Below are 24162 nucleotides of genomic sequence, written 5' to 3' on the forward strand. Positions count from 1 at the left end.
TTTTTTTGTGAAGAATCAACAACAAGTGGGACACAATCATGAAGTGGAACTGCATTTATTGGATATTTCAAACTTTTTTAACAAATCAAAAACTGAAAAATTGGGCGTGCAAAATTATTCAGCCCCTTTACTTTCAGTGCAGCAAACTCTCTCCAGAAGTTCAGTGAGGATCTCTGAATGATCCAATGTTGACCTAAATGACTAATGATGATAAATACAATCCACCTGTGTGTAATCAAGTCTCCGTATAAATGCACCTTTACTGTGATAGTCTCAGAGGTCCGTTAAAAGCGCAGAGAGCATCATGAAGAACAAGGAACACACCAGGCAGGTCCGAGATACTGTTGTGAAGAAGTTTAAAGCCGGATTTGGATACAAAAATATTTCCCAAGCTTTAAACTTCCCAAGGAGCACTGTGCAAGCGATAATATTGAAATGGAATGAGTATCAGACCACTGCAAATCTACCAAGACCTGGCCGTCCCTCTAAACTTTCAGCTCATACAAGGAGAAGACTGATCAGAGATGCAGCCAAGAGGCCCATGATCACTCTGGATGAACTGCAGAGATCTACAGCTGAGGTGGGAGACTCTGTCCATAGGACAACAATCAGTCGTATATTGCACAAATCTGGCCTTTATGGAAGAGTGGCAAGAAGAAAGCCATTTCTTAAAGATATCCATAAAAAGTGCTGTTTAAAGTTTGCCACAAGCCACCTGGGAGACACACCAAACATGTGGAAGAAGGTGCTCTGGTCAGATGAAACCAAAATTGAACTTTTTGGCAACAATGCAAAACGTTATGTATTGCGTAAAAGCAACACAGCTGAACACACCATCCCCACTGTCAAACATGGTGGTGGCAGCATCATGGTTTGGGCCTGCTTTTCTTCAGCAGGGACAGGGAAGATGGTTAAAATTGATGGGAAGATGGATGGAGCCAAATACAGGACCATTCTGGAAGAAAACCTGATGGAGTCTGCAAAAGACCTGAGACTGGGACGGAGATTTGTCTTCCAACAAGACAATGATCCAAAACATAAATCAAAATCTACAATGGAATGGTTCAAAAATAAACATATCCAGGTGTTAGAATGGCCAAGTCAAAGTCCAGACCTGAATCCAATCGAGAATCTGTGGAAAGAACTGAAAACTGCTGTTCACAAATGCTCTCCATCCAACCTCACTGAGCTCGAGCTGTTTTGCAAGGAGGAATGGGAAAAATGTCAGTCTCTCGATGTGCAAAACTGATAGAGACATACTCCAAGCGACTTACAGCTGTAATCGCAGCAAAAGGTGGCGCTACAAAGTATTAACTTAAGGGGTCTGAATAATTTTGCACGCCCAATTTTTCAGTTTTTGATTTGTTAAAAAAGTTTGAAATATCCAATAAATGTCGTTCCACTTCATGATTGTGTCCCACTTGTTGTTGATTCTTCACAAAAAAATACAGTTTTATATCTTTATGTTTGAAGCCTGAAATGTGGCAAAAGGTCGCAAAGTTCAAGGGGGCCGAATACTTTCGCAAGGCACTGTATTCCTCTTGATCAGATGGGATAGGGCAGTATGCTGTGTGATTGCGATTGCATCGTCTGTGGACCTATTGGGGCGGTAAGCAAATTGGAGTGGGTCTAGGGTATCAGGTAGAGTGAAGGTGATATGATCCTTGACTAGTCTCTCAAAGCACTTCATGGTGACAGAAGTGAGTGCTACGGGGCAATAGTCATTTAGTTCAGTTACCTTAGCTTTCTTGGGAACAGGAACAATGGTGGCCATCTTGAAGCATGTGGGGACAGCAGCCCGGGATAGGGATTGATTGAATATGTCCGTAAACACACCAGCCAGCTGGTTTGCGCATGCTCTGAGGACATGGCTAGGGTTGCCATCTCTGCCGGGCAGCCTTGTGAGGGTTAACACGTTTAGATGTTTTACTCAAGTTGGCCACAGAAAAGGAATCCGTAATCCGTGATTGACTGTAGACCCTGCCACATACATCTCGCGTTTGAGCCGTTGAATTGCGACTCTACTTTGTCTCTATACTGACACTTTGCTTGTTTGATTGCCTTCCGGAGGGAATAACTACACCATTTGTATTCGGTCATGTTTCCAGTCGCCTTGCCATGATTAAAAGCGGTGGTTTGCGCTTTCAGTTTTGCAGGAATGCTGCCATCAATCCACGGTTTCTGGTTAGGGGAGGTTTTAATAGTCACCGTGGGTACAACATCAGCAACATCAGCACTAACCATATCAAACATAAAATATCAAACTAATTTGAGTGTCCCATATTTGTTTACGATGTTAGCATAGTCCAGTCTAGTCTATAAGACAAAGCTGATATTTTAAACAACTTCCATTACATCACAGTTGGTGGTATGCATTTCAACTTCACTTTCTCACTCTTGGGGAGAACTATAAACAGCTGACATGGGCCCATAAATCAAAATAACAGCTTGCTCCTGTGACAGAAGCACAGGTAGTCTTTCGGTTCTGTAAGTGTCCATTCTCTGAGGAGAGTGTGATGAGGGAGGCCTAAATCTAAGGCAAGATCTTCTAAGCCTGGTAACCTTGGTTACTATGAAGCTAAATGAAACAGGAGTGACACTTACATAACGAATGTGTTTAGATAAATAACTTTTGAAAAATATTTTATTTGATAAACAATACAAAACATACACATACAAATGACAACATCATACAAAAATCCACAACTTCACCCCTGCCCAGACCCACATCTCCAGCACCCGCATCACTTTCCGCTCCATGGCCTCAAACTGCACCATTTCAATTCTCTCCGTCACCCATGCACTATCAATTTTTAAATAATAAAGCAGTTTACCTTTCCACTGCGTTAACAAATACCTTGTTTTTCTTATCATGATCATCATTTCAGAAGAGTCGTACAGTACATGAAATGTGGACATCCTGAGAGTGAGTTGACTACTACAACACAAGAGGTGTCACTTTACAATAGAGATCACTTTACAACCGCATTAAATGACATAGTTCCCGATCATACACCCGTTTCATCATTCTAACCTGCAGGTGTGTGAGGTCCATATAACTCTTATTTGCCTTGATATCAATCATGATCATATTAGTGTTTCGTAACCATTTCATACAATATGCCAAATGTACCAAGCGTATCCATTAGACGTAATCTGTATCGAGAGGCATCACCGACAATTGGGGGGGGGGGGGGGGGAGAGGTATACCCAAAGTTCTCACATTAACAATGGTCATAAACCAGCACAACTACTGTAACATGATTAAACCCTACTGAAGCTTGATTCCCTTTCAGGCTCTACATTAAAACATCCTGAAAGGTTGGTCTAAAAAGTCTGCTCACAAATAACAGGAACTTCTTCCAAATGTTTTAAAACCACTGAGACCTCTGACAAAATATATTAGTATAAATACCAAGGAGACAATCTCTGTGTTCATAATTTACCAACAGTCTCAGAATGAGTTCAATCTTAAGCCTGAAAAGGCTTTCGTCAAAGACAGAGAGTACAGGTACTCAGTTCAGGAAGAGAGATGGGCTCTGTCACTAAGAACCTACACCTCAGTACTGACAGACTGTCTAGATATTTTATCACAGTCCAAAACAGCCCGGATCTAACCTACATTCAACCCCTTACTTTAATAAACTACTTCATTGTTACTGGACTGGGCAGAACCTTTTCCATGTCCATTTCGATTTCCAAAAGGCAAAGGTATTGAGCGCACAAACAAGTGCTCTGAAAGCTTTACCTGTAATATAACGTTTCACTCATATTTCTATACAAACAGATTGGTTAAGTTAATTGCTAAGAACATTTGAAGCGGAGAGCTTACTGGTATACCAATAGCATGTCTGAACATATCCAAATGTACACACCCTACTGACCACAAAACAAGATAAATGACAGTTCCACCATTGTGGTTTGTAGATCAGAGTTCACTCCAGTCCAAACCCTTCTGCATTTGAAATGGCAATAGTTAACTTCTGCTTCAGTTCTTTTTTATTTTTGTATGTTGGCAGGCAGATCTGGTTGAAACATGTGTGAGATATAGGCAACCTGGAGAGGAAGAAAAGGTAAAATGATGAATTCACGTTTGTTCAAAGTTGCTGTTCTATACAAATCAAATGTGACAATAGCAACTGATGAAAGGAGGTCTGCTTTCAGTATATTTCAAAATGTTTACAATTAATAAGAAAGAACACAGTGAGGACATCTGAAGTATCTAACCAGTCGGTGGATGCATCAATCTTGGAGATCTTGAAGTTGAGGTCGGCCATTCCTCCCACGGGGACACGGTCACTTCCTGTTGAGAAATGGAGCAGCTTCTTCTGGAGCTCCAGAGGGAAGGCCAGCACCACGTCCCAGAATGCCCTGACCACAGAGACAGACAATTTAACTCATTAGATGCATTACCTTCAGAAAGTTTTTTTCATTGTATATTTAAAAAAAGATCCAAAATACTTGCAGTGAAGCCGCTCAACAACTACATCACATTAGTCATCTAACAGATCATCCAGATCGACACACAGAAGCAACCAGGGTCAAATCAAATCAAATTTTATTTGTCACATACACATGGTTAGCAGATGTTAATGCGAGTGTAGCGAAATGCTTGAGCCTCTAGTTCCGACAATGCAGTAATAACCAACAAGTAATCTAACTAACAATTCCAAAACGACTGTATATACACAGTGTAAGGGGATAAGAATATGTACATAAGGATATATGAATGAGTGATGGTACAGAGCAGCATAGGCAAGATACAGTAGATGGTATCGAGTACAGTATATACATACGAGATGAGAATGTAAACAAAGTGGCATAGTTAAAGTGGCTAGTGATACATGTATTACATAAGGATGCAGTCGATGATATAGAGTACAGTGTATACGTATGCATATGAGATGAATAATGTAGGGTAAGTAACATTATATAAGGTAGCATTGTTTAAAGTGGCTAGTGATATATTTACATCATTTCCCATCAATTCCATTATTAAAGTGGCTGGAGTTGAGTCAGTGTCAGTGTCAGTGTGTTGGCAGCAGCCACTCAATGTTAGTGGTGGCTGTTTAACAGTCTGATGGCCTTGAGATAGAAGCTGTTTTTCAGTCTCTCGGTCCCAACTTTGATGCACCTGTACTGATCTCGCCTTCTGGATGATAGCGGGGTGAACAGGCAGTGGCTCGGGTGGTTGATGTCCTTGATGATCTTTATGGCCTTCCTGTGACATCGGGTGGTGTAGGTGTCCTGGAGGGCAGGTAGTTTGCCCCCGGTGATGCGTTGTGCAGACCTCACTACCCTCTGGAGAGCCTTACGGTTGTGGGCGGAGCAGTTGCAGTACCAGGCGGTGATACAGCCCGCCAGGATGCTCTCGATTGTGCATCTGTAGAAGTTTGTGAGTGCTTTTGGTGACAAGCCAAATTTCTTCAGCCTCCTGAGGTTGAAGAGGCGTTGCTGCGCCTTCTTCACGATGCTGTCTGTGTGAGTGGACCAATTCAGTTTGTCTGTGATGTGTATGCCGAGGAACTTAAAACTTGCTACCCTCTCCACTACTGTTCCATCGATGTGGATAGGGGGGTGTTCCCTCTGCTGTTTCCTGAAGTCCACAATCATCTCCTTAGTTTTGTTGACGTTGAGTGTGAGGTTATTTTCCTGACACCACACTCCGAGGGCCCTCACCTCCTCCCTGTAGGCCGTCTCGTCGTTGTTGGTAATCAAGCCTACCACTGTTGTGTCGTCCGCAAACTTGATGATTGAGTTGGAGGCGTGCGTGGCCACGCAGTCCTGGGTGAACAGGGAGTACAGGAGAGGGCTCAGAACGCACCCTTGTGGGGCCCCAGTGTTGAGGATCAGCGGGGTGGAGATGTTGTTGCCTACCCTCACCACCTGGGGGCGGCCCGTCAGGAAGTCCAGTACCCAGTTGCACAGGGCGGGGTCGAGACCCAGGGTCTCGAGCTTGATGACGAGCTTGGAGGGTACTATGGTGTTGAATGCCGAGCTGTAGTCGATGAACAGCATTCTCACATAGGTATTCCTCTTGTCCAGATGGGTTAGGGCAGTGTGCAGTGTGGTTGAGATTGCATCGTCTGTGGACCTATTTGGGCGGTAAGCAAATTGGAGTGGGTCTAGGGTGTCGGATAGGGTGGAGGTGATATGGTCCTTGACTAGTCTCTCAAAGCACTTCATGATGACGGTCAATGCCCTGCTCACGGGCACGTCGACAGATCTCCCACAAGGTCAAAAATGGGGACCCGAAACAGCAATCCATCAACCACCGGCCCAAGCTCCCAATCGCCAGGCCACCAGCCCTCCAAGATCTCCACCCCCCACAGTTCCCCAAGAGCTGCCCCTTAACCATCTGAGACCCCATCCCCACCAGTCCCCCAAGAGCTGCCCCTTAACCATCTGAGACCCCATCCCCACCAGTCCCCCAGTTGCAAACCGTAGTCTGGCTTTTTTAATGGCGGTTTTGGAGCAGTGGCTTCTTCCTTGCTGAGCGGCCTTTCAGGTTATGTCAATATATGACTCGTTTTACTGTGGATATAGATACTTTTGTACCCGTTTCCTCCAGCATCTTCACAAGGTCCTTTGCTGTTGTTTTGGGATTGAGTTGAACTTTTCACACCAAAGTACGTTCATCTCTAGGAGACAGAACGTGTCTCCTTCCTGAGAGGTATGACAGCTGCGTGGTCCTACGGTGTTTATACTTGCGTACTATTGTTTGTGCAGATGAACATGGTACCTTCAGGCGTTTGGAAATTGCTCCCAAGGATGAACCAGACTTGCGGAGGTCTACAATTATTTTTCAGAGGTCTTGGCTGATTTCTTTTGATTTTCCCATTATTTCAAGCAAAGAGGCACTGAGTTTGAAGGTAGGACTTGAAATAGATCCACGGGTACACCTCCAATGGACTCAAATTATGTCAATAAGCCTATCAGAAGCTTCTAAAGCCATTACATCATTTTCTGGAATTTTCCAAGCTGTTTAAAGGCACAGTCAACTTAGTGTATGTAAACTTCAGACCCACTGGAATTGTGATACAGTGAATTAAAAGTGAAATAATCTGTCTGTAAACAATTGTTGGAAAAATGACTTGTGTCATGCACAAAGTAGATGTCCTAACCGACTTGCCAAAACTATAGTTTGTTAACAAGAAATGTGTGGAGTGGTTGAAAAATTTGTGTATGTAAACTTCCGACTTCAACTGTATATATATATATATATATATATATTTATATATATATATATATATATATATATATAAACACAACATGTGAACACAACATGTGAAGTGTTAGCATCATGTTACATGAGCTTAAAAAAATATCTCAGAAAAGTTCCATACACACAAAAAGCTTTTTCTCTCTAATTTTGTGCACAAATTTGTTTAATCCCTGTTAGTGAGTATTTCTCCTTTGCCATGATAATCCATCCACCTGGCAGGTGTGGTATATCAGTAAGCTGATTAAACAGCATGATCATTACACAGGTGCACCTTGTGCTGGGGACAAAAAATGGGACTCTAAAATGTGCAGTTGTCACACAAAACAATGCCACAGATGTCTCAAGTTTTGAGTGAGCATGCAATTGGCATGCTGACTGCAGGAATGTCCACCAGAGCTGTTGCCAGAAAATTAAATAAGAAATGATATACCATAAGCCACCTCTAATGTCTTTTTAGAGAACTTGGCAGTATGTCTAACTGGCCTCACAACCGCAGACCACGTGTTACCAAGCCAGCCAATGGCTTCCAGATTCGTCTTTTTCACCTGCGGGATCATCTGAGACCAGTCACCCAGACAGCTGATGAAACTGAGGAGTATTTCTGTCTGCAATAAAGGCCCTTTGTGTGGAAAAATTCATTCGGATTGGCTGGGCCTGGTTCCCAGTGGGTGGGCCTGGCTCCCAAGTGGGTAGGTGTTTCCCTTTCCAAATCATGTCCAATCATTTGAATTTACCACACGTGGACTCCAATCAAGTTGTAGAAACATGATCAATGGAAACAGGATGCACCGGAGCTCAATTTCGAATCTCATAGCAAAGAATCTGAATACCTATGTAAAGAAGGTATTTGTGTTATTAAATGTTGAATATATTTGCAAAAATGGCAAAAAATCTGTTTTCGCTTTGTCATTATGGGGTATTATGTATAGATTGATGAGAAAAACTAAATATTGAATCAATTTTAGAATAAGGTTGTAACGTAATAAAATGTGGGAAAAGTCAAGGGGTCTGAATACTTTCAGAATGCAGTGTATACCCTATATATACAAAAGTATGTGGACACCCCTTCAAACAAGTGGATTCGGCTATTTCAATAACACCGTTGCTGACAGGTGTATAAAATCGAGCACACAGCCATGCAATCTCCATTAAAAAAAAACATTAGAAAGGCTTTACAGAAGAGCTCAGTGACTTTCAACATGGCACCGTCATAGGATGCCACCTTTCCAACAAGTCAGTTTGTCAAATTTCTGCACTGCTAGAGCTGCCCCGGTCAACTGTAAGTGCTGTTATTGTGAAGTGGAAACGTCTAGGAGCAACAACGGCTCAGCCACAAAGTGGTAGACCACACAAGCTCACAGAACGGGACCACCGGGTGCTGAAGGCTGTAGCGCGTAAAAATCGTCTGTCCTCAGTTGCAACACTCACTAGAGAGTTCCAAACTGCCTCTGGAAGCAACGTCAGCACAATAACTGTTAGTCGGGAGCATCATGAAATGAGTTTCCATGGCCGAGCAACCACACACAAGCCTAAGGTCACCATGCGCAATGCCAAGCGTCAGCTGGAGTGGTGTAAAGCTCACCGCCATTGGACTCTGGAGCAGTGGAAACACATTTTCTGGAGTGATGAATCACCATCTGGCAGTCCGATGGACAAATCTGGTTTTGGCAGATGCCAAGAAAACGCTACCTGCCCGAATGCATAGTGCCCACTGTAAAGTTTGGTGGAGGAGGAAAATGGTCTGGGGCTGTTTTTCATGGTCTGTGCTAGGCCCTTAAGTTCCAGTGAAGGGAAATCTTAATGCTACAGCATACAATGACATTCTAGACGATTCTGTGCTTCCAACTTTGTGCCAACAGTTTGGGGAAGGCCCTTTCCTGTTTCAGCATGACAATGCCCCCGAGCACAAAGCGAGGTCCATATAGCAATGGTTTGTTGAGATCAATGTGGAAGAACTTGACTGACCTGCACAGAGACCTGACTTCAACCCCATTGAACATCTTTAGGATGAAATTGGAACGCCGACTGCGAGCTAGGCCTAATCGCCCAACATCCGTGCCCGACCTCGCTAATGCTCTTGTGGCTGAATGGAAGGCCTAGCTCGCGGTCGGTGCTCCAATTCATCCCAAAGGTGTTCGATGAGGTTGAGGTCAGGGCTCATCCCTGCGTTAAATGCACCATCTGGGATATTTCCTACTGTTCAATGGTCATTTAGAAACTCAGGATAATGGCTTTAATATCAGGCCTTTTTACAAAATGATGGGAAAATGAATGATATGATGATGGGTTTACAGTACCTGATGGTGGGGTCAGTCTTGCTGTAGCCCTCATACTGGGCTGCCTTCTGCAGAGAGCTCATGTCCAGGTTGGGACTACCACACACCAGGATCTCCACCTCCTCTGGCCTCAGCAACTAAAACAAAGTGACAAGACAAGGAATCAATATCATGGTAGTATGACAAGTAAAACTACAGGATATGAAAATACAGGACACCTGGGATTCCAGTGAAACTACAGGATTTCACAAGACAACCAATCACTACCATCCTGCTAGGCACAGACGTCAATTCAATGTCTATTTCACATTGGTTCAACATAATTGAATTGAAATGACGTGGAAACAACATTGATTCAACTAGTATGTGCCCAACGGGATGGAATTTTGTCCATTAAAGAGCAACTTCTCATTTAGAAAACAGCCTACGTGGCAACAATATGTGTCAGAAATATTTATTCTACTGTCAAAATTGACTACAAAGTGGAAATAGGATAATTTTGGTCAGCCACAGTTTTGTGAGACTTGTAGTCATTACTGCATCCCAGCGTAAATTTGAGTTTGTTTCAATCCTACCCACATAAACACAGCTGGCAGCACACAAGTAATCATCAATTCGGACTACAGCTGTAAGCAACCCAATTGTAATGCTTGTGGTAAATTTGGGTTGACATTGGATATCCCTGTAGGGCTTGTTAGCGACTATCTGTAAAATTACACAATGTACATTGGACAATATGTAAAAATTCTAATAGCTCCAAATTTCAATGACTTAAAAACCTCAAACCAATTATACATTGTAGAAATTCAAATACAAATATTGAAAGCATTTCATGAGAAAACTAAAAGGTGTGCAACATGAAAATATTGTCTCATTTACATTGTGTTGACGGTCCCTAACTAGCCCCAGAGCTAGGCTATCCAAAGTCAAAACAACTTTGCCACAGTCGCACACCAGCCGGCTGAAGCTAATTGCTAGCATTTCTTAATGAAAAAGACAAAAAGGCTAAATCAGGAAGTGGAGTTGCCCTTTAAAACTAACCTACTGCATGACACAAGACAATTAGTTACGACCATGGTAGTCAATCATGAATCCCTGTTCATTGCACTAGTGCTGCACAAAATGTGCACTTAAACAGAGCAATCAATGACTATGGTACAGTGTCATAGTAAGGCCATGGGGTGCATGATCAGCGTGCCATATGCATGGATCATTGTGTCACACACTGTCTTAACTGTATTTATCAGATACAGTATCCAATCTGTTGCTAACTTGACATTTGGCCTCATTTTGCAAACCCTATTTGACATAGTTGCATATTTTCTCTGTATCACTCGGTCCTTGACCACATTCACTCCCATGCACTCTTCATATCTGTGACTCCACCTTATCAAAACACACCCAGACGTCTGTGTCAGGCAGTGCACGGTCTGCACAACCCCCTCACAGAGTTTCACCGTGTCCGAGGAGTGCAAACAGAAATACAACCCGGTGACGAGTTAGAGCAAGCCAAGCCAAAGGTAAGTTCCAGCTGGGATATAGAGTTACTGAAGAATCTGGGTCGGTTCAAACCCTGTCTGCCACACCCCCTCCTCCCTCACCCCACCAGGCAGCTGGTATAACTGTCAAAGCAGAGTTGCATAACCAATGAGAGCGTAGACAACTGTTGCGTAACTGTCACAATGAGCTGGTTTGAAAGACGATTGCTTTGGCTGGCGTGGGGCTATGTGGGGGGGGCTATAGCTGACTTTCCCTACATGTACATTACATGTTTCTATCCCACTGTCACACTAGCATTGACCAGCATGAACATACATGTATAGAAGGAGCCTTGTTTATAGGTGCATGCACTGCCTTGGAAAGCAAAGAGGGAAAATCTCCTGATTTGCAAGAACTGAGTGGACTAATACAAATGTAGGATATTAATTTGACCCAGTTTGCTGCAGCAGGGAAATAATCCAGCAGCAACAGGAAATGATTATAATTTATGGATATTTTTGTAGGGGTTGATCCTGTTGAAAATGGTATTGCTGGTACATGCATACTAGATTTCTACTTTTGCGTTTCTTTTCTATCTACAGTATATAAAAAAGGATGAATCAGCATGCTACATTTCCTGCAAAGGGAAAAGCAGTTAGGCTAATTCATGTTTAACTGTGGTTTGTGGTGGGGTCGGGTAGGTTGTGGAGTACAGTAAATACCAACTCTGGCATTCACTGACACGTACACCAAACAGATAATTGAAGAGTCAAATATTTGTTTTTGCTGGTACAGCAGAATCCTTGTCCAGACACATCCCTGAGCTCACTGCTGTCAGCTCATCTGACAGTTCACTACACACAGTTAATTGCAGTACCCCAGTCTATTTTAATCTTGTCAATTTTAATTGATTGATTACTTGGTGTAGTCCAGGGGTACTGAAATACTATTAGAAAGGGTCAATTCACACACATTTCCTAGGTGGCAAAGGTCCAGATGCACATTGCCATTTATCAGTGTAGTAATAAACCCCTACCCCAACACAGGCACTGTCCACGACAAACTGTTCACACACCTCTTGTTGGTGGAGAGAAAATGTTGCAATTTTAAAAGCTAATTTCCTGTAATTCTACACATTTTACCATAGTGCGTGCGGAAAGAAAATGTTTGTTTTAAAACTTATTTCCTGCAATTCTTAACATTTTGGCATGTCTTAATTGTGCATATGTCACCTTCGGTCCACAATGACGCTGTTCTGGGTCCAGATATGGACCATGGTTTGCCTATTAAGGATGGTTGATATAGTACAGGTAACTGCCAAAATAATGGAAACACTTGAGTAAATGAGGGATACAAAAGCAGTGCAGCTTGGTTGGGTCGTGTTTCGGAGGACGCATGGCTCTCGTCCATTGCTTCTCCCGAGTCCGTGCGGGAGGTCCAGCGATGAGACAATTGGATACCACAAAATTAGGGAGAAAAAGGGGTAAAATATATAAACAAGGTAAAAAAAGAGACATCCTATCATTTATTTTCAGCAAACTTAACATGTGTAAATATTTGTATGAACATAACAAGATTCAATAATTGAGACATAAACTGAACAAGTTCCACAGACATGTGACTAACAGAAATGGAATAATGTGTCCCTGAACAAAGCGGGGGTCAAAAAGATACAAGATACAGTCAGTATCTGGTGTGGCCACCAGCTGCATTAAGTACTGCAGTGCATCTCCTCCTCATGAACTGCACCAGATTTGCCAGTTCTTGCTGTGAGATGTTACCCAACTATTCCACCAAGGCACATGCAAAGTTGCCGGACATTTCTGGGAGAAATGGCCCTAGCCCTCACCCTCCGATCCAACAGATCCCAGATGTGCTCAATGAGATTCAGATCCGGGCTCTTCGCTGGCCATGGCAGAACACTGACATTCCTGTCTTGCAGGAAATCACACACAGAATGAGCAGTATGGCTTGTGGCATTGTCATGCTGGAAGGTCATGTCAGGATGAGCCTGCAGGAAGGGTACCGCATGAGGGAGGACGATGTCTTCCCTTTAACGCACAGCGTTGAGATTGCCTGCAATGACAACAAGCTCAGCCCGATGATGCTGTGACACACCGCCCCAGACCATGACGGACCCTCCACCTTCAAATCGATCCCGCTCCAGAGTACAGGCCTCGGTGTAACACTCATTCCTTCGACCATAAACACGAATCCAACCACGAATCACCCCTGGTGAGACAAAACCGCGACTCATTAGTGAAGAGCACTTCTTTGCCAGTCCTGTCTGGTCCAGCGATGGTGGGTTTGTGCCCACAGATCGACGTTGTTGCCGGTGATTTCTGGTGAGGACCTGCCTTACAACAGGCCTACAAGCCCTCAGTCCAACTTCTCTCAGCCTATTACGGACTGTCTGAGCACTGATGGAGGGATTATGCGTTCCCGGTGTAACTTGGGCAGTTGTTGTTGCCATCCTGTACCTGTCCCGCAGGTGTGATGTTTGGATGTACCGATCCTGTGCAGGTGTTGTTACACGTGGTCTGCCACTGCGAGGACAATCAGCTTTCCGTCCTGTCTCCCTATAGCGCTGTCTTAGGCGTCTCACAGTACGGCCATTGCAATTTATTTCCCTGGCCACATCTGCAGTCCTCATGCCTCCTTGCAGCATGCAGATGAGCAGGGACCCTGGGCATCTTTCTTTTGGTGTTTTTCAGTCAGTAGAAAGTCCTCTTTAGTGTCCTAAGTTTTCATAACTGTGACCTAATTGCCTACCGTCTGTAAACTGTTAGTGTCTTAACGACCGTTCATTAATTGTTTATGGTTCATTGAACAAGCAGCATGGGAAACAGTGTTTAAACCCTTTATAATGAATATCTGTGAAGTTATTTGGATTTCTACTAATTATTTTTAAAAGACAGGGTCCTGAAAAAGTTTATTTTTTTGCTGAGTCATATGCCATGGCCGTCTCAGTCACCAGATCTCATCCCAATTGAACACTTATGGGAGATTCTGGAGTGGCGCCTGAGACAACGTTTCTCATGGAAGAATGGTGTCTCATCCTTCCAATAGAGTTCCAAACACTTGTAGAATCTATTCCAAGGTGCATTGAAGCTGTTCTGGCTCGTGGTGGCCCAACGCCCTATTAAGACACCTTATGTCGGTGTTTCCTTTATTTTGGCAGTTACCTGTATTTCACTCCTTGCTAGTTTTTATTTAATTTTTATTTTACCTTTATTTAACTAGGCAAGTAAGTTAAGAACACATTCTTATTTTCAATGACGGCCTAGAAACAGTTACACAGTATGCTGATAGGTTTCTGTCAGCAGATCAGTGAGGATACTCACAGGGTTCACAGAGTCTAGCAACAGTTAAGGAACTATTGGGAAACCAACTGACAACGACCAGAGTGATCCAGATCCTCCCATGTTAAACCATGCAAATCTAACCCTAAAGCTGGGCTGGTTCTGCATGAATACAGCAAATTTGTGGTCTGTCTGATTGATATTCATGGTGGACGTCAACCCTGCCACTGTGGTTCCCTACGTACTCTTTAAATAGGCCACTCATATGAGCCTCCCCCTTTTGGCCCAAAGAGCCCTGGTCACTAAGTGGAGACAGAGCACACACACACACACACACACACACACACACACACACACACACACACACACACACACACACACACACACACACACACACAACATGCACACACACACACACACACACACCCCCGTTAGGAGGCCTGTGCCAAGAGAGGGGGTGGGGAGCCTCTGTGAACAGGCAGCGAGGAACAGTAGACTCACTCACACACATGCACGCACTCACAGTTGAGCTTCCAATCCTGCACTCCTCGTTGCCTCTCCGGGCCTCACGATCACGATGCTGCCTAATCAGAAAACATTCTATAGGAGTTGACTAAACTCATGGCTCCTGACACTTCAAACAGGACCAGCTGGCACTGAAATGATGTCCACTGAATTCTCAGTGATAGTGATATACTTAATTCCTAAAACCTACAATGACAGTTGGAATTCATAATGGTTTTCTACAGCTGTTCACACCAATTAGAATTAATGTATTAATTCACTTTGATAGTAAAAGTCTTGATATTCTTACCAACAAGGCGTCGGAGGCACACACACTGTGGAAGCCATAGAAGAAGGCAGCAAACTGCCTGTAAATGGACTTATTCAGCAGGAAATCTACGTACAGCTGGACATACTCTGCAAAGACAAGAATAATCAAACAATCATTCAACTATGAGAGAACAAGCAAATGCCACATAGTCTGAAAGGCACTGTTAGATATCACATGCTCCTGCAGGACAGTTGTCTTTTCTCTGGTCTTTGGCAGTCTGTCTACTCCTCACTTACCCTTCCTGTTCTGGTTGGTGACAGGAATCTTATCTCCTCCTGGTTTCAGATTGTAGGACTTGATCACACCTAGTTCTTCCTGCGACACCTAAAATGGTCATCACATTTAGTGGAGCGCTTCCCTTGTGCTGCAACAGTATTGATTATGGTGAAGTCAAAGATATTATGTTTCACAAGTGTTATTGTGAACAAGAATTTATGTGTTTTCCCAACCTGAAAAGTTGTGCAGAAGTCCTCCTCCACATTGCCTTCATAGCTGAGAAGTTCTGCCAGCCCATGAGCAAGATCCTGAAACACAAGACTAAATCTATAAGCAATGCTTTTTATATACAGCACCAGTCAAAAGTTTGGACGAACCTACTCATTCCAGAGTTTCTCTTTATTTTTACTATTTTCTACATTGTAGAATAATAGTGAAGACATCAAAACTATGAAATAGCACATATGGAATCATGTAGTAACCAAAAAAAGTATTGTTAAAAGTTAATGTGTAGATTTTTTTGAGCCAATCAGTTGTGTTGTGACAAGGTAGGGTTGGTATACAGAAGATAGCCCTATTTGGTAAAATACCAAAGTCCAAATTATGGCAAAAACATGGCTCAAATAAGCAAAGAGAAACGACAGTCCATCATTACTTTAAGACATGAAGGTCAGTCAATCCGGAACATTTAATTTCAAGAACGTTTCTTCAAGTGCAGTCGCAAAAACCATCAAGTGCTATGATGAAACTGGCTCGCATGAGGAACACCACAGGAAAGGAAGACCCAGAGTTACCTCTGCTGCAAAGGATAAGTTCATTAGAGTTACCAGCCTTAGAAATTGCAGCCCAAATAAATGCTTCACAGAGTTCACGTAACAGACACATCTCAACATCAACTGTTCTGAGGAGACTGCATGAATCAGGCCTTCATGGTTGAATTGTTGCAAATAAACCACTACTAAAGGACACCAATAAAAAGAAGAGACTTGCTTGGGCCAAGAAACACAAGCAATAGACATTAGGTCTGTGTAAATCTGAGTCCAAATGAGACGCAGAGTAGGTGTTTCCCACTGTGAGGCATGGAATAGGAGGTGTGATGGTGTGGGGTGCTTTGCTGGTGACACTGTCTGTGATTTATTTAGAATACAAGGCACACTTAACCAACATGGCTACCACAGCATTCTGCAGCAATACGCCATCCCATCTAGTTTGTGCTTAGTGGGACTATAATTTGTTCTTCAACAGGATAATTACACAATACACCTCCAGGCTGTGTAAGGGCTATTTGACCACTAAGGCGAGTGATGGAGTGCTGCATCACCTGACCTCAACCCAATTGAGATGGTTTGGAATGAGTTGGACCGCAGAGTGAAGGAAAATCAGCCAACAAGTGCTCAGCATATGTGGGAACTCCATCAAAACTGTTGGAAAAGCATTCCAGGTGAAGCTGGTTGAGAGAATGCCAAGAGTGTGCAAAGCTGTCTTCAAGGCAACGGGTGGCTATTTTGAAGAATCTAAAATCTATTTTGATTTGTTTAACACTTCTTTGGTTACTACACGATTCCATATGTGTTATTTCATAGTTTTGATGTCTTCACTATTATTCTACAATGTAGAAAATAGTAAAAATGAAGAAAAACCCTTGAATGAGTAGGTTTGTCCAAACTTCTGACTGCTACTGTAGATTGCAACTAGTCTATATGAAGTATATGTCTTCTTCTAAAAATGTGAAGGACTAATAGAAAAAAACCTGAGAGGAAAACAAATTGCCATTTGAAAGTTGCTACGGTGGGAACGTCTGCCCTATGCAGCACAGTACACTATGTTCATAGAATGTTTCATGGAGGAAAATCTGACTTCATTCTATTATTGATATCTAATGACTGACTTTACTGAATTACAGTAATGGAATTGTAAGACAAAACAACAAGAGAATCATGTAAAGCCTTTGCCACTACACAATCTAGAAAACGTACTGAGGAAACAAAATAACCATTGTATGCTGAATGTATTTTACATGACATTATGCTTTCCAATCCATACCTCATAAAATGAAGTACATTTTACAATGCAAAAATCATTTGAAGAACAATTGCATGTGTTTGACGTCAGTGCCGGGCACTATTAGCATGTCTTTTTAAAGAACTTGCAGTAGCTTTTTCCCTATCCTCCACCAATTTAGGAAAAAGTATTCAACGGGGAGCAAATAAACGCCCAGAGGCCGTTATGTAAGCAAAGAGAAGGCCAGCTGCCCAGTAAAAACCAACATCTGGCCTCAGCAAGGCTGACTCGACAAAACGCAGCGAAATGAGATGCATACCGCATAAAAAGCTGTACAATTACACCAAAAGCAGGTAAATACTAGTCTTAGTGACAGTAATGTGTTGTATGTGCATACAACATTTTATATGATTTAATATAGATTTGGCTTGTTCTTTTGAGTTTGTGGACATCAAACATGCAAGTGGCGATGTGCAAAAGTTGGGCTTGACACCCCTCTGCTGGTGAATATTGGAAAACGTCAAGGCTTCAATCACTGACTAGCAAATGAAAAATCAACATATTATGAGGAACTACAGGATTATATAAGGAAATCTTATAACAACAAAGCATACATTTGATGGCAATTGCAGAATATTCATTTGGGAGTTCATCAAAAAATATAAAGAAAAGCATGTCATGCCACGTGAACTGTATTGCTCCTCTCCATCTCTCTTCCTAGACAGCTAACAAACTACTGCTAGCCTGGTATCCTTGAATCTTCCTGTTCAATAACAAAAAAATTTTAAAAGCTGCCATCACCAGGAGATCGTCATCAGCAGTGTTGGGCTCCTGTGTGTGACATCTATGGGCAGCTTTTACCAGGGTGTGAGGTGATGATGGCTGTAACGGCACCTCTGAGACCTGGCTGCAGCTCAGTCTCACATCACCTTGGCTGCAGCCATACTGTTATAACAAGACTGGTGGCAGGGTGAGACTCTGGGACTGTATGGAATGTGAGCCTGGTTGATTATTTCTTATTCTTTAGACCACAGGCATCAATAGTGCAATGTACGTACTATGACTCACATCATTACAAGTACATTATTTATGCGTATTGCATGTGTTCCTGTACATTTAGCTATAAGTAGGAACAATGGCATATTGCAGTTAATTCTAACAGTCTTTTTAACTAACACAGTCTATATAACATCTTAGTCTAGCAACCATACATCACCCACTAGGCACAGACGTCAATTCAACGTCTATTCCACGTTGGTTCAACGTCACTTCATTGAAATGACGTAGAAACAACATTGATTCAACCAGTGTTTGCCCAGTGGACCATATTCATATACAGATCAACACTAAACCCTTCAGAGACCATGTACAGCTTTCTAAAACAGTCCAGTACTCTCATAAGCATCACATCCATTCATTTGATTATATACATTATTATTATTGAAAAGCGCAGTACTTTGCAAGTAAACAAATGTTACTTTCCCATGGTTTATTACCACTGCAAGCAATATTATTGTACTTGTGATCCTTACGAGAAGAGTGCAGTGTGATTGGGAAAGAATGCCAGTGAGAGAGGGTAACTAAGAGAGCTGAGTCACAGCTTGTGTCGTGTACATACAGGCATGACCTGCTGCAGGTCGTCCAGGGTGAGGGTCGCCATGCCAACGGGGGTATCGGGGTCACACGGCACCACGGGCGGGGTCAGAAGCTTCTTGTAGACACAGGGAGGGAAGCGGATGTCCAGGGTGATGCTGTTGTACACGGCCAGGCCCATGAGCTGACACATATACAGTTAAGTGTGTAACAAAGTACAGATCCTTTACAATTGAAAGCAAGTATCTTCAACACCAAAATAACTCACGGTTATAATCATATAAACCACTAGAACAGATTCAAAATGTGTCTAGTTATATTAATTTAATGTAGCATAGCATTCTGGTGAAAACCTTTTCACTTCATTGTTAAAGTATTCAGCTTCTGAGCTCTTCATACTTTGCAACAATGACACCATGTTATACCTGCTTCAAAGACCCCACAGCATGTGCTAATGATCCCAATCATTACTCTATTATCACTGCATTTTGCCATGTACTTTATATTGGCTTGTAGCAGATCTGAACAGGGAATATAAACAGCAGGTGTATTACGCATTTAGAATGAAATTGTAGGGAGCCTGAACTCCTAAAGTGCTACCAGCTGCTTCTGGCAGATCTCCCTCCACGTGTCGTCCATATGGAACTTCTGTGGGAGAGGTTGAGCTGCAGAGCCCTCTCTCTACGAGCTCCCTAGCTTGCTAAATAGAGTTTGGAAAAATGCTTAAAGTTACATTGGCGCAGGCTTGGGGAAAATTCCATGAGAACTGACAGGCGGAGGATGAAACGCAGTCCGCTCCAGAACAGACTTGCAGATCACAAAATAGGACACAACAAAACCTTCTGTTTCTATTACATCTCTCTCTTTCTCTCTCGCACCGTTGTGACATGGGATTTTTTTTGTCACCCTGCCCTCCCTGTTGTGTTCGCTTCAGATAGAGACACATAGCCACTTCAGTGTGCTGTAATTCTAACCGAGTGGCAGACAGACTGGTGAGGTGGAAGGGGTGCGAGTGTATGTGGGTGGACTGACTCAGACTCTCAGTCCACCCACATAACATACAGTGCATTTGGAAAGAATTCAGACCCTTTGACTTTTTCCACATTTTGTTACGTTACAGCCTTACTCTAAAATGTATTAAATTGTTGTTTTCCCCCTCATGAATCTACACACAATACCCCATAATGACAAAGCAAAAACAGTTTTTTTTATATATATATTTTTGCAAATATATTACAAATTTAAAACTGAAATATCACATTTACATAGTATTCAGAACCTTTACCCAGTACTTTGTTGAAGCAGCGAATACAGCCTTTGAGTCTTCTTGGGTATGATGCTACAAGCTTGGCACAGCTGTATTTGGGGAGTTTCTCCCATTCTTCTCTACAGATCCTTTCAAGCCATGTAAGGTTGGATGGGGAGCATTAATGCACAGCTATTTTTAGGTCTCTCCAGAGATGTTCAATCGGGTTCAAGTCCGGGCTCTGGCTGGGCCACTCAAGGACATTCAGAGACTTGTCCCGAAGCAACTCATGAGCTGTCTTGACTGTGAGCTTAGGGTCGTTGTCCTGTTGGAAGGTGAACATTCGCCCCAGTCTGAGGTCCCGAGCGCACTGGAGCATGCGTTCATCAAGGGCCTCTCTGTACTTTGCTCCATTCATCTTTCCCTCGATCCTGACTAGTCTCCCAGTCCCTGCCGCTGAAAAACATCCCCACAGCATGATGCTGCCACCACCATGCTTCACCGTAGGGATGGTGCAAGGTTTCCTCCAAAAGTGACGCTTTGCTTTCAGGCCCAAGAGTTCAATCTTGGTTTCATCCGACCTGAGAATCTTGTTTCTCATGGTCTGAGAGTCCTTTAGGTGCATTTTGGCAAACTCCAAAAGGGCTGTCATGTGCCTGTTATTGAGGAGTGGCTTCCACCTGGCCACTCTACCATAAAGGCCTGATTGGTGGAGTGCTGCAGAGATGGGAGAACCTTCCAGAAGGACAACCATCTCCACAGAAGAACTCTAGAGCTCTGTCAGAGTGACCATCGGGTTCTTGGTCACCTCCCTGACCAAGGCCCTTCTCCCCTGATTGCTCAGTATCGCCGGGCGGCCAACTCTAGGAAGAGTCTTGTGGTTCCAAACTTCTCCATTTAAGAATGATGGAGGCCACTGTATTCTTGGAGACCTTCAATGCTGCGGACATGTTTTGGTACCCTTCCCTAGATCTGTGCCTCAACACAACCCTGTCTCGGAGCTCTATGGACAATTCCTTCGACCTCATGGCTTGGTTTTTGCTCTGACATGCACTTTCAACTGTGGACCTTATATAGACAGGTGTGTGTCTTTCCATATCATATCCAATGAATTTACCACAGGTGGACTCAAATCAAGTTGTAGGGATGATCAATGGAAACAGGATGCACCTGAGCTGAACTGCAAGTCTCATAGCAAAGGGTCTGAACAGTTATGTAAACAAGGTATTTCAGGTTTTTATTTTTAATACATTTGCAAAATTTCTAAAAACCTGTTTTTGCTTTGTCACTATGGGTTATTGTATGTAGATTAATGAAGAAATGTTTTTATTTAATCTATTTTAGAATAAGGCAGTAACGTAACAAAATGTGGAAAAGGGGAAGGGGTCTGAATACTTTCCGAAGCACTGTAACTACCCACTGGGAACAAAGTGGTTAAATTAACGTTGTTTCATTGTCATTTGTCAATGTATTGTGATGTGGAACCTACTTGGAAAAAATATTGGATTCAAAGAAAGTCATCAACGTAGTAAACTGTTGTTTTGATGGTCAAATTACCATAGGATTATGTCATCATAACCAATTTTCAACATAGACAAACCTTATAAAATATGTTATAAAATATGTTGAATTTGTACATTTGAAACATTTTACTGGAGATTTGATATATCTACATCTATTCATTTGGTCTCCAATCCAGAGTTTTAACCAAGCCCAGTGCTGCTTAGCTTTGATATTTGTCACTGGCTATTACCAATGTACTGTACTATCATGACAAAAAATTGGGAGAAATCTCTACTTAATAGATTCACTGTTGCTATTGAAGTCATTCCAAAGAGTACTGTAGGTTCAACAGTGCAAATGAAATGGAACCCTACTTAATCATACATCAATGATGCTATTTTGGCCTTTCAAATGGAATCTACAAGTTAATAATAAATGTTGGATTCACGTCTCAATCTCAAACAAAAAAGTTAACGAATATGATTAAATCAAATTAAACTGTATTTAAAGTTTGCTTTTATTTGATTTAGTCTTATTCTTTAACTTCGCTTTTTGGTTGAAATGAAGACGTGAATCCAAAATAAAACTTAATTTGTAGACAGACTGGAATTAAAACCAGACTCAGTGGCACAGATGGAGCTATCCATGCAGAAGATATATCTCCTTCGAAAGTTGATATTTGGTTGAGTTGACAACCAAACACAATTCCATATCACTTTTACAATACGGTAAAAAGCCTATTAACTTGGGATTCTCTGCCTCTAACCCTATTTAAGGGGGCTGAATCACTGGCTGACTGGTGCTCGTCCATGCTGTCCCTAGGAGGGGTGCGTCACTTGAGTGGGTTGAGTCACTGACGTGATCTTCCTGTCCGGGTTGGCGCCCCCCTCGGGTTTGTGCCGTGGGGGAGATCTATACTATACTCGGCCTTGTCTCAGGGTAGTAAGTTGGTGGTTTGAAGATATCCCTCTAGTGGTGTGGGGGCTGTGCTTTGGCAAAGTGGGTGGGGTTATATCCTACTTGGTTGGCCCTGTCCGGGGGTATCGTCGGACGTGGCCACAGTGTCTCCCGACCCCTTCTGTTCTTGGCCTCCAGCAGAGGGATAACACACTGGGAATTCAACACACTTTTGGTTGTCTTTTGAGTGGGTGAAAAAAGGGTGGAATCTCAATCTAGCCAGCTCTGGTCCAGCGTTAAGCTAACTCTCGGAAGTTCAGAGACATTCAAAGTTCCTTCATAGAAGCAGCTCATCCGTAGGTATAATTTTGTGGGCCTAATTCAGATAATGCATGTCAGAAGAAGATGCATTTCAAGCCAAGCTTCCTCCTCCACCCTCTCTCCACCCGCAAAATGTCAGTCTCATCTCGCGCCCTACACTTGTCTGTCCAATTCATATAAATAACTATAGCTTGCCCCCGCCATAGAAAGCTGTTATATTCGCAGTGATTGGTGAAGTCATTTAATGTTAAAAGAAAATAGATTTCAAAAGGTTTTAAAAGGAACAGAAAGGAACTATAAAAAAACGGTTACTTTTTTTGGTTCGAACCAGTTCAGAACTGTATTTTGCTGGTCGAAACAGTGGAATGGAACCAAAAACGTGCTAATGGTGCACTAAAAATGGTGCACTAATAATGGTGCACGAATAATGGTGCACGAATAATGGTGCACTAATAATGGTGCACTAATAATGGTGCACGAATAATGGTACTGTTCAGAAAAAAATGATTGGAAAATAATTTTGCTTCCAACCCCTGGTTAAAATAAGTCGGACAATCATGTGGGACATGCCAAAATTAGGGATTTTCCTCGGAAATAACTTCATGAAAACTCACTACTATTGGAATTGTTTAACATAGTTTACTTTAGTTAGAGCGTAAATGTATTGGATCCAACTGTTAAATTGAGTGTTTTATCAAAATGTACACGCATAATGTCAAAAGGATATAAAAGGCACTCTACTTGTGGAATGACCCGTTAACTTAACACAGTAATATTCTGCATACTTTAGTTATTCTATAAGATTACATCAGATTGCAATGTGTCAAATAGAAAAGCATTACAGTCTCCTCTGATTGGATCCAGTGTTTAGAAGATAACAAAATTCTAAACAAATCCCCACAAAATTATAGTTCTAAAACTTAAAGCTATCATCTGCAAAGCAGCAATTAACATGGCGTAGGGAGAGTGGAGAACCACATATGATAAATGTGCAAAGATCCCCTTAAGAGTAACGCCAGGAGTTTTAGTCAGCTAACTATGTGACCTGATTCAAACGCCAGTTTAAAGGGTACAACATGAGGACTGCTGCTGTACGTTGAGAATCTGTTTACAGTTCACCACAGGCTACACAGTACCATAAATCACGGTATGGTACAAAAGGATACGGCTCCGACCAATCGGAACTCGGAGTAGTTGTCACACTTCCAGCTGCTGAACCAGTGACAGTGGGAATCCTTGAAGAAAGTAAACATGCCTTCAGAGAGGAG

The 24162-nt window shown here is 42.5% G+C and overlaps 1 protein-coding gene across 1 annotated transcript in view; it reads right to left on the reverse strand.

Moving 5' to 3' along the window:
* Nucleotides 1-2612: 2612 nt before the first annotated feature.
* LOC139376560 (probable E3 ubiquitin-protein ligase HECTD2) overlaps nucleotides 2613-24162 on the reverse strand; it is a 33911-nt gene continuing 12361 nt past the window's right edge. Inside the window, exons 14-21 of the mRNA XM_071119295.1 lie at nucleotides 24061-24149; nucleotides 18953-19111; nucleotides 15567-15641; nucleotides 15354-15441; nucleotides 15097-15203; nucleotides 9523-9638; nucleotides 4228-4371; nucleotides 2613-4056 (exon numbers count right to left, since the gene is read on the reverse strand). Of these exons, the coding sequence (XP_070975396.1) occupies nucleotides 3936-4056; nucleotides 4228-4371; nucleotides 9523-9638; nucleotides 15097-15203; nucleotides 15354-15441; nucleotides 15567-15641; nucleotides 18953-19111; nucleotides 24061-24149 (899 nt within the window). The 3' untranslated portion in view covers nucleotides 2613-3935. The remainder of the gene's footprint in view (nucleotides 4057-4227; nucleotides 4372-9522; nucleotides 9639-15096; nucleotides 15204-15353; nucleotides 15442-15566; nucleotides 15642-18952; nucleotides 19112-24060; nucleotides 24150-24162) is intronic.

This window comes from Oncorhynchus clarkii, chromosome 20, assembly GCF_045791955.1.
Source record: "Oncorhynchus clarkii lewisi isolate Uvic-CL-2024 chromosome 20, UVic_Ocla_1.0, whole genome shotgun sequence".
Lineage (NCBI taxonomy): Eukaryota > Metazoa > Chordata > Actinopteri > Salmoniformes > Salmonidae > Oncorhynchus > Oncorhynchus clarkii.